The sequence below is a fragment of the Globicephala melas genome, chromosome 20, assembly GCF_963455315.2.
Source record: "Globicephala melas chromosome 20, mGloMel1.2, whole genome shotgun sequence".
NCBI classification, from domain to species: domain Eukaryota; kingdom Metazoa; phylum Chordata; class Mammalia; order Artiodactyla; family Delphinidae; genus Globicephala; species Globicephala melas.
The window spans coordinates 42,851,798-42,862,729 of record NC_083333.1 but is presented as its reverse complement, the minus strand read 5'-3'; the positions used below and the strand labels follow the sequence as shown (position 1 = coordinate 42,862,729).

The 10,932-nt window shown below is 49.3% G+C and overlaps 1 protein-coding gene across 3 annotated transcripts in view; it reads left to right on the top strand.

Moving 5' to 3' along the window:
- The first annotated feature begins 4,492 nt into the window (after positions 1-4,492).
- The window catches only part of SOCS7 (suppressor of cytokine signaling 7), a 31,295-nt gene continuing 24,855 nt past the window's right edge, over positions 4,493-10,932 (top strand). For all 3 annotated transcript variants that reach the window (XM_060290579.1, XM_030839664.2, XM_030839665.2), the window contains exon 1: positions 4,493-5,651. In XM_060290579.1, the coding sequence (XP_060146562.1) occupies positions 4,687-5,651 (965 nt within the window). In that variant the 5' untranslated portion in view covers positions 4,493-4,686. The remainder of the gene's footprint in view (positions 5,652-10,932) is intronic.

Genomic DNA, 10,932 nt, shown 5'->3' with positions numbered 1-10,932 from the left:
CTAACTATAGCCCGGAGAGGTAAAGGGACTTCCCTAGGACCACACTGTTGCTCTTGACAGAGCAGGAGCCTCCACCAGGTCTCCACCTCCCCAGCCAGGGAAGCCCGCCCTCTCCTGCATCACAGAGTTAACCACTGCCCGGAGTAAGGGGGTCATGGTGGGGAGGGGGGAAGAGAATGAACAGTTTTGCTTCTGCTTCTTCCACCTTCATTTTGTCATTCTAAGCCCTGTCTTCTTCCTTTCTTCATGAAAACCATGGCTAACCTCTCTTGCTCTTCCAGGTCTTCTTACCCCTCACATCCTTCCCTCTGTCGGACACAATAACTGGAAAGCTCAGAGTTAGCACTGTCTGAGGCAGCCTCCTCGGATCCAGAAGGGTATGGATTCTTGAAGTCAGCCACGGAACAAAGCCCCTGCCTTCCTCTCCCTCCCTCTTCCACCACTTTCCCATCGCTGATCGCTCGCCCAGTGATTTGGCCCCATGTGCATGTGCTATCTATTAGTTTCTCTCCTTCTCACTTTGCCCCCATCCCTGCTTCTAAAACCTCTGATGTCCCAGATCTCTGAGTTTATGTAGGGAGGGCTGGGTGGTGGTGGCTAAAAACTTCTCTTGCTTTACTGGTGGCCTCTGCAAGCAATAGTTCTGCTTTGGAACCTTCACTGGGAACGTAAGGGGTGGAGGAAGAGATGGGGGCTAGAGGACAAACCTCCACAGAATCCCTATGATGTCAGAACGAAGAGTGCCTATATCCCAGACCTTCCTCTAATAGAGAAGGAAATGAAAACTAAAACCAAATGTCAGCTAAGTGACCTCCTCAAGGCCACAAAGCCAGCGAGTGGTCTGGGGTCAGACCTCTATCACACATCCACACATCCATTGCCTCTCTGATTCCTGTGTGCCAACAGAAAGGGGGATGGTAGGGGGTGGGGTGGGGTGAGCAAGTGCTCCGTTCCACGTTCTTGGTATTATTACTGGTTACTGTTAGTCCAGGGCCAACAGAACACCTTGGGTGAAGACATAATAGTCAGTTGTTTTTTCCCCCAAGAAGCTTTTCATAATAATAACTTATGTTTGAATAGTGCTGTAGCATTTGCCTGTAAGTTTTCATTTAATCCCTACAACAGCTCTATCAAGGGGGGATTATTATTGACCTATTTTTACAAATGAAACACAGGTTCAAAGATGTTTAATTATTTGCTCTTGGTAATATGTCCAGGAAATGGCATGACTAGGACTCAAAACTAGATGGCAAGCTCTAGAGGGGCAGAGACCATGCCTGTCTCATTCATCACTGAAGCCTAGCCCATTGCTGAACGATTGAGTGAACTCAAGACTGGTTTAGATTCTCTGAATTGTTCTTTGCAAACCTTTTAAACTAGGGTTCTACCACTGCAGAGACCACTTATATAGCCCTCAGGAAACAGGTATATGTAGACATAAAACCTACCCAACAAATCCAGCTCATACAAGGATACACTTCCTTTGCTTGGAGCTTAATTTTCAATATTTTTTCCAGGAACTACAGGTCTGGACATTTAAGGAAATGGAGAAAGGCAGCATTCCTTGCTCTGCCTTAGGAAGAGCCTGTGTGTGTTCCCCTGTGCCTCTGTGTGCTCAGGGCAGGTGGAGATATCCCAGGCGGCAGACATGGTCTGCCTCCCTCTGGGGCCAGGAAAGTATCTGGACAGCAGAGTGCGCTGTGGAGCTTACAGGCCTTGCATTCGCGGGGGTAACCTGTTCTGGAGCCAGAGTTTTCCAGAGACAGCCAGGATCTTGGGTGGTCTTCTTAGGCCTCCGGTGTGCTATGGTCCTATAGCAATTTCTCTTCTTTTCTCCAGAAACCTAAGTAACACCTAAAAGGTATTGGAGAGAGGGCAGAAAATATCATCTTTGGAGTCAGAGCTTGTTTTGAATTCCACTTCACCTTTTTGAACTGTATGACCTTAGGTAAGGAACTCTTCAGTTTTTTCATGGGCAAGGGAGGTTATTAATTCTGTTGTGCAGAATTAGAGATGAATTTGTATCAGGAGCTTCTTACAAGGATGGAGCAATCGTTCCATGCTTATGTATCAAGGGCCTACTCCGTGCCAGGCAGTCCTTGGCATTGGAGAGTCCATGATGGGCAAAAAGCAGACGAGGCCCCTGCCCTCACAGAGCTAACAGCTTAATAGAGAAGACAGACTTTAATCAAATAACCTCGCAGATAGAGAACAAATCACACCTGGGCAATTAAGTGCACCAAAGGAGTGGTCTTGGAGCTCAGTGAGGAGGAAGTTCCCAGGCAGGGAGATTTCCCTGAGGTAGAGAGAAGCTTAATTTGAAGGATGAGTAGGAGTTTATGAAGCAAAAAGGGAGGGAAAAAGCCTTTAAAGAAAAGGGAATCGCTTATGCAATGGCCATGTTTTTGAGCCTGACACAGGGCTAGTGGAACAGCAGGGCAGAGAAAGCAAGGTGGAACCTGGTGGGAAATGAGACCAGAGAGGCGGGGGTCTGATGACACAGGACCCCATAGGCCTCCTTAAGGAGTTTTGTCTTTAGCCTAAGAACAGTGGGAAACCATGAAGGGTTATAATCACAGGCTATTGGTGAATATTCATTTTAAAAGGTTCTCTCTGGGGACTTCCCTGGTGGTCCAGTGGCTAAGACTCCGTGCTCCCAATGCAGGGGGCCCGAGTTCGATCCTTGGTCAGGGAACTGGATCCCATATGATGCAGCTAGGAGTTCACATACCTGTGGCTAAGGATCCCACATGCTGCAACTAAGACCTGATGCAGCTAAATAAGTAAATATTTTTTTAAAAGTTCTCTCTGGCTGTAGAACTCATAGCAGATCCTGGATCATCTTCCCCTAAATGCACCTTCAGGTACTAAAGTTGCTAAGTTCTGCTGGCTGATCCTTCCTCCTTATCCTTTGCATTCCTCAACATCTCTTCATGGGAGGATTGCAATGGTTTCCTAACTGGTCTCCCTGCCTCCAGTCACACCTCCTCTACACAAGCTTGAACTTACTTGACCTTCACAACATTCCTGCAAGTAAGCAAAGCAGCAATCCTTATCCCTATTTTGCAGATGAGAAAACTGAGGTCTAGTGGTACTGTGGAACTGGCTCATACAGGCTTGTGAAAGCCGACTGTTAAAATTTCAGAAATTTTGGGACTTCCCTGGTGGTCCAGTGGTTAAGACTTTGCACTCCCACTGCAGGGGGCGTGGAATAAATTTTGCAAGCCAGTTGGTTTTTGGGGGTTTTTTTTGGCTTGAACCCCGGCCTTCAGCAGTGAGAGCATAGAGTCCTAACTACTGGACTGCCAGGGAATTCCCTACAAGCCAGTTGCTAAACACAGCCAACTGTTAAAAATTATGTAAACATTAAATATATTAAAAACAAAGGTAATACATTCTCAAAACTCATCACTTCCTAATAATTTTACTATTATTATTTACCTGTGCTCTTGAGGTTATTTGTGTTATTGTATCTGCTACATAATAGTATGAAACTATTGCATAATAGTATGCTCTGTGTTCAGCAAAGTCAAGATGGTAGATTGAAATCAGCCTTTGTGGGAGGATTTACACCAGAGAAATCGGCAGACGATACAAATAGGGACTTGATTGTTTTGTCGATAATCTAGATTTAAGAAAGTGATGAGAAAATGTAAATAATTCAGATTTTAAGTGAATGTGTTATGTTTGTAGCCATTACATTCTGTATTGCACAAAACTTGAGGAAATATTCTTTCAGTATTTGAAAACTGTTTTCTTATTCAGCAAAGAAGTCGCTCCCATAATTGACAGGTAAGACGTCTTGTTTATTCACTTTCCTCTTACATTGACACAGAGGACATCAACCAACATCCATGTTGTGATTACATTCCCCAGTCAACTGAAACCACGGGTTGGCTACCCATACAGCAGTTGGGCAAAAATCAGTGAAAGCATTCTGTTAGAATAAATTAGTTATAAGGAATCTGCAAATGTACACTATTATTTGTAAATTCTGTGCTACACATCCTTATGTACCTATATATGTGCATACATTCCCCTTTTCTCCCGACAGTCGGCTGTTCAACATTTATCAGCACAGCACTGGGTCTAGAACATGTTATTCATGTGTCATTCCATAAATATTCACTGGATGCCAAGGCGGGGATACAGTTAGTCAATGAACAAACAACTTGGCCACTGTCACACATCGCAAGCGGCATAGGCGGGACCAGAGCCAAAGGTACTGTCCTCCCAAGGCCAGCAGCTCTCTCCCAGGACTAGACCAAGCTTTCCAGGGCCACCCCACCTTATCCCGAAGGGTGGCTTCGGCCAGAGGGCCCGGGAAGTGAAAAACCAGGGTCGGGGCACCGGACTAAGGGCTAGGCGAGAAGCAGCTCGCGGCCAATAGCGGCCCAGGCCCCGCGTAACGTCACTTTTCGGAGAGGCCGGCGCGAGCACGACCAGGGGAGAAGGCGCGGCCACCATCACCCGGAAGTGACGCATTGGGGGCGGTGCTCGGCGGCGCCGCGCAGGGTGGGCTCGCGCTGGGCTCCGCGCGCCCCCCGCCCCCTCTATGAGGCAGAGGCCGCAGCGGCCGTTAGCACTGTCGTTCCGGGGGCCGCGGCGGGCGGGGCTCCGGAGGGGCCCGGCCTAGTCCCCACCCCAGCCCGGCTCCCAGCCGCCCGCCCTCCCTCCCTCTCCCCGATGCAGGGGGCCGAGCTCCGGGATGGTGAGGCGGCGGCGGCGGCCGCTTCGTACCGCGTCCTGAGCCGCCTGCTCGGCTATGGAGAGGCGGCCCCCGAGCCAGGCCCGCCGCCGCCGCCTCCGGGCCATGGCCCCGCGCCGCCACCCTTCCTCGCGCGGCCGGGCCCGCGGGGCTCCCGGCCGCCTCAGCTGATGGTGTTCCGCAACGTGGGTCGGCCGCCGGAGGAGGAGGACGCGGAGGCGGCCCGGGAGCCGGGACCCTCGGAACTGCTGTGTCCTCGGCACCGCTGTGCCCTGGACCCCAAGGCCCTGCCGCCGGGGTTGGCGCTCGAGCGGACCTGGGGCCCGGCGGCTGGACTAGAGGCGCAGTTGGCGGCTCTGGGGCTCGGGCAGCCTGCGGGGCCCGGGGTCAAGACGGTCGGCGGGGGTTGCTGCCCGTGCCCGTGCCCCCCGCAGCCGCCCCCTCCGCAGCCCCAGCCGCCTGCTGCCGCCCCGCAGGCCGGGGAGGACCCCACGGAAACGAGCGACGCGCTGCTGGTCCTGGAAGGCTTGGAGTCGGAGGCCGAGAGCCTGGAGACTAACAGCTGCTCGGAAGAGGAGCTCAGCAGCCCGGGCCGCGGAGGAGGAGGGGGCGGCCGGCTTCTTCTGCAGCCCCCGGGCCCTGAATTACCCCCGGTGCCCTTCCTGGTGCAGGACTTGGTCCCTCCAGGGCGCTTGAGTAGAGGGGAGCAGCAGCAACCTCCCCCACCCCCGCCTCCTCCTGGGCCCCTCCGGCCGCTCGCGGGCCCTTCTCGGAAGAGCTCCCTCAAAGTCCGCCTCAGTCGCCTCTTCCGCACGAAGAGCTGCAACGGTGGCTCCGGCGGTGGGGATGGGGCCGGCAAGAGGCCTTCCGGAGAGCTGGGTGCTTCAGCTGCGAGCCTGACAGACGTGGGAGGCTTTGCGGGCCGGGAGCTGGACGCGGGGAGGTGAGACCGGCTGGGGGGCGGTGGGGCTGGCTGACCGACTTCCTTTTCTTGTTTCATTTCCCTTTTATTCTACTGCTAACACGATCCTGACAATTCTTAAGGTATGGTCTTCATAAGGAGGCGGAGACTTGGGGTGAAAGGTGGCGACATTGCCCATTAGGTTAGAGCTGATTGTGGGAGCAGCCTTCACTCTAAGAATTCACTCGCGCGGTGACACTTATCAGCTGGTTAGCATCTCTCTAGTTGGGCGATGATTCCAAACCATCCCCCCCCACGCCCACCCTGTCCCAGCTTTTAAAGTTTTTCCAAGGTGTCTGTCTACCATTACCCCTGGCAGGGGGCTTGATGGAGAGGTGTAGCCTTTGGGGCAAAAAGTTGGTGTTGTGTTTGGCCACCTTGCTTATTCTTGCTGTGTACCAGCGCCCGCTTCACACTCAGCGTGCAGATGCTGTGACAGACTGGTGTAGTTGTAGGCCACCAGTCAGTTGGGCATCTCTGTTCAGAGTTTTAATGTTTTCTTGGTTGGTTTCTTAGATATACTTGGTATCTCAAGCCCTGTATGCTGACCACTGTGAGAATAGAAAATAGCCTTGCTCTCAAACCCACATGAGAAGTCTAAGTACGAGGTATACTCATGTACATTAGTACATGAGTTCTAGGCCAATTGATGAAAATTCCAAACTTAGACATTTTTTTCCTGCCTTTCTGAAGGGTGGACGGCTCTCAGATATCCAGTGTTAGATTTGTACATCGGTTTAGAAAAGCTGTCAACTTTTGTGTCAATGAAATAAGACTTCCCTTGTGGTAACTGCCATTGTGGTTTGCACTGTTGAGTGGGTTCTTAGAAAGATCGGAATTGGTTTTGATGCAGCTCATGTGATGGATCCATGAGATGCACTGGCAGCCACAACCCAAGGCTGAAAAACATTGAGAACTACTGTTCACCAGAGTCACGTGGGGAGCTTTGGGAAATGATCAGAGGGCCAAGACTGGATTTTTAAAAAGCTCCCTAGTCGGTCCTAAGGTGTGATCTGGACTGGAAACCACTCATCCTTTCAAAGGAACTTGTACTTCAAGAGGAAAGTGTGGGGTCAGGTTTTTTTTGTTTGTTTCTTTTTGTTTTTGCCATGTGGCACGGGGGAATCTCAGTTCCCTGACCAGGGATGGAACCTGTGACCCCTGCAGTGGAAGCGCAGAGTCCTAACCCCTGGACCGCCAGGGAATTCCCTTGGTCAGTTTGACTTTGTTGCCTTTTCTGAACAGCTGGGCCGGGGACTTATCTTGGGGATCAGACCAAACCCAGACTTCCTGAGGAAATCAGTAGGTTGATGCGTGTTGCCCCTTCAGGTAGATGTATGTTCCCACATTTGCCTCCCAATGAACTCACGCTGGGAGCTCAGGTCTGGAAAAGTGTGGCTGCTGAAGCAGCTATTTCGTGGTAGGCTCTGCATTCGATGCTCCATGTAACCAGTGTAGATGAAATTTTCATCAGCTGGGGGGAGGGCAGGATTGAAGCTGTGGGTAATGACATAGGATAGATTGCTAGTTTTCTTGTGGTTTGTCTTGCCTTTATTCCATATTGACCAGGACTTGGTCTAAGATTCCAGAGACGCCAAATAGGAGGTGTGGCGTGAAATTAGCTGCTACGTCTAATAGATTAGGAGGAGGAAAAGGCATATAACATTATACGGTTTTTTGCATTTGGAAGCAGAATTTAATGGTCATTGGCTGCTCTGTAACCAACCCTCACACTAAGCACAATACAGATTTCTACTGCAGAGCAAATTGGGCTGTAGCTCTGCAAAGAAGCTTAGTTCAGGGCACTGGAGAATTACATTTTTTGGTCCAAGAGCTTTTTCTGATGAATTGGAGAAGAGCTAGGTATTCATGTATGAACGTTTGGTTGACTGCTGTTAGGAGGCAGCATGTTGTACAGAGAATGTGAACATTTAGATTCCATGTAGGACTCCAGCATCAGCTGTGGGATGCGGGCCAATTTTGTCTTCTTCATACTTCCCCCCGTTTTTTAATCTGTAAAATGGGAGTGATTCCTGTCTTGTGTCTGTCGTTATAGGAATAGAGTGAAGACAAGAGAAATTGAGATGGAATATTTTGTGCTTTTGGAGGAGAAGCAGTAAGATTGAACTGGTGATTTTTTTTTTTTTAGTGCTTAGGATTTGGTGCTGTTAGATTTTCTTGTTAGCTTCTCCACAGCTTACTATGTGCCAGTCTTGCTGGCAGCCTCGCAGCTGTGAGAAGCTTGATAAGTCTGGCCAGGGTAGTTGTGATTTCTATGGATCTGCACCTCCTTAGTAAGTCCGCCCTGTTGGGAGGAAGGATAAGTTTGGATTTTTAGCTTGTGCTCTTGTTTTGATTGGTAGGACCTGGAAGCCATGAGAAATGTCAGTCTTTTGCCAGAAGGTATATGCCTGCCTTCTTATTGTTGGAGTTAATTACGAGTCTCTGCAGTCTTTGCTGTATAATTTGGGGCTTTTACAGTAACCTCTGGGCATGATTCTCTTTGCTCTTCTCAGCATTTAACTTCCCCACAGCTATTACTAGAAAGTACCACCTACAATCATTTTTTAATTTTATTTAATTAATTTATTTTTTTGGCCATGCCGCACGGCATGTGGGATCTTAGTTCCCTCACCAGGGATAGAACCTGCTCCCACTGTGGCGGAAGCGCAGAGTCTTTTTATTTATGTATGTATGTACGTATGTATGTATGGCTGCGCTGGCTCTTCGTTGCTGCGTGCGGGCTTTCTTTAGTTGCAGCGAGCGGAGGCTGCTCTTCGTTGTGGTGTGCTGGCTTCTCATTGCGGTGGCTTCTCTTGTTGTGGAGCACGGGCTATAGACACATGGGCTTCAGTAGTTGTGGCACGCAGGCTCAGTAGTTGTGGCTCACGGGCTCTAGAACGCAGGCTCAGTAGTTGTGGCACATGGGCTTAGTTGCTCTGTGGCATGTGGGATATTCCCAGACCAGGGCTCGAACCCGTGTCCCCTGCATTGGCAGGAGGATTCTTTTTTCTTTTTTTGGCTGTGTTGGGTCTTCATTGCTGCGCATGGGCTTTCTCTAGTTGCGGCAAGTGGGGGCTACTCTTTGTTGCGGTGCACGGGCTTCTCATTGTGGTGGCTTCTCTTGTTGCGGAGCATGGGCTCTAGGCGTGCGGGCTTCAGTAGTTGTGGTGCACAGGTTCAGTAGTTGTGGCTCACAGGCTCTAGATCACAGGCTCAGTAGTTGTGGCGCACAGGCTTAGTTGCTCCACGGCATGTGGGATCTTTCCAGACCAGGGCTCGAGCCCATGTCCCCTGTATTGGCAGGTGGATTCTTAACCACTGCGCCACCAGGGAAGCCTGAAACGCTGAGTCTTAACCACTGGACCTCCAGGGAAGTCCCCCTACAATCATTAATAAGGCTTAACAGTTTACATATTTTAACATTAAGCAAACTTTAGTTCCTTTCAGATGCTTTAGAGTCTGCTAAGTTGACCTTCCTGGATATACAGAGCCTTAGGTCTAGTATGAGTTAGCTTAGGTAACTCTTTTGAAGTGAAGGAAGAAATGGGCCCACCAGCTAATCAGGTTTCTGTTCTGAAGAACTGGGCTAGGCCGTGTAACACACATATGTTGGGATTCAGAGAGCTGGGCTTGATGCCCGTGGGCTTCAGTGTTATATACGATTGCTATTTCAGGAAAACCAGTGAAGTTCCCTTGTCTGTTTCACATATGTTTAGCTGATTGTCTTCCTTTGTGTTTGGTGAGAAATAGCATTTGATCTTACTTTTTTGAATCATCACATAATACATACTTGGTTGGAAATGGGTACCTTGTTCATTTCTCAAGGTTTGTTTTTTTCTTACTTACCAGTTGAGGATATTACTGGCAGTCTTCATAGTTGTGAGGTGGAAAAATGGAGAACAGTTCTGTAGTGGTTTCCTATCTGGGAAGAAAGATTCAATTCTGGAAAGAGAGGCAGGCTCCCTTGGCATCAATTTGGGGCCCTGCTGTCGTGGACAGACCTGGCAGACATGAGAAACCCTTTTCTCTGTTTTCCTGGGTCTTCAGGTCTAAGGGGTCTTTTTGAGAAAGAGCATGACATGCTGAGAGCAAAATGATTTTATGGTGTGGTGAGGAGGGTCTGATTTTTTTTTTTAAACTCCAAGTGTTTTTATTTTTAAAATTATTTATTTATTGGCTGCATTGGGTCTTCGTTGCTGCGTGCAGGCTTTCTCTAGTGTGGAGAGTGGGCACTCTTTGTTGTGGTGTGCGGGCTTCTCAGAGCTCAGCACGCAGGCTCAGCAGTTGTGGCGCACGGGCTTGGTTGGCAGCATGTGGGATCTTCCAGGACCAGGGCTCGAACCCGTGTCCTCTGAATTGGCAGGCAGATTCTTAACCACTGTGCCACCAGGGAAGTCCCAAGGAGGGTCTGACTTTATGTTTCGGTTTTGGGTCCATATTCTGTTGATCTTTTTAACTATTTTTCCATGAAGTGGTTGTGGTTGACAAGCTCTCTTTTGGAATGAGCAGCCTGGCTTCAGAAATCTCTGTCCATTTGAGTCTTGTGTCTTTTACTTCTTAACATTTTGTCCACTGACATCATTCCTAAGGTTTTAGACCTTGGGCTACACCTCTGGGCTTTTCTCTGGAAGTTCCCTCCATAGGTTCTTTAGTTGGTTTATGGTGGAGTTTCAGATCTGACCGTGTTGCACAGATGTCTGTGTATTGGAACTAAAAATGAACATGTGGTTTTTGTGCCTGTAGCTCAAGAGCAGACACTGGCTTACGATGTGTTGGAAATGGCAGAGGCTGGCTGACTTGGCACTGTGTGCCTTAGCAGGGGCAGAGGTAAATTGTGGCCGCAAAACCTGATATTTGGACATTCTACTTTAGAAGTTAGAAAAGGACATGTGTAAGTCTTAGGACACCATAGAGGGGATTTATGGACAAGAGAGGGAAAGCATTACTATTTCATTGTTTATATTTTAGGCTTCAAGGAATTTGAAAAGTGGCCAGTGGTTATATCAGTGTGTTGTCAGCCTGTCTAGTCTAATGAACTCCTTTTATCCCACAAATCTGTTGCTATACGGTTAGTAATTTGCAGAGTGGAAATGGACAGAGGCATCCTATCTCTGTTACCTGCAGCACAAGCAGTGCATAGCTGACACAAAGGACTACTTGCCTCAGAGAAGACCTTTACCTAAGGTCTTCTGCTGCCCCTGTCTTGTTCTGCCATCTGAGGCATAGCCCACCAAGTCCTACCCCACACCACCCATCAGGT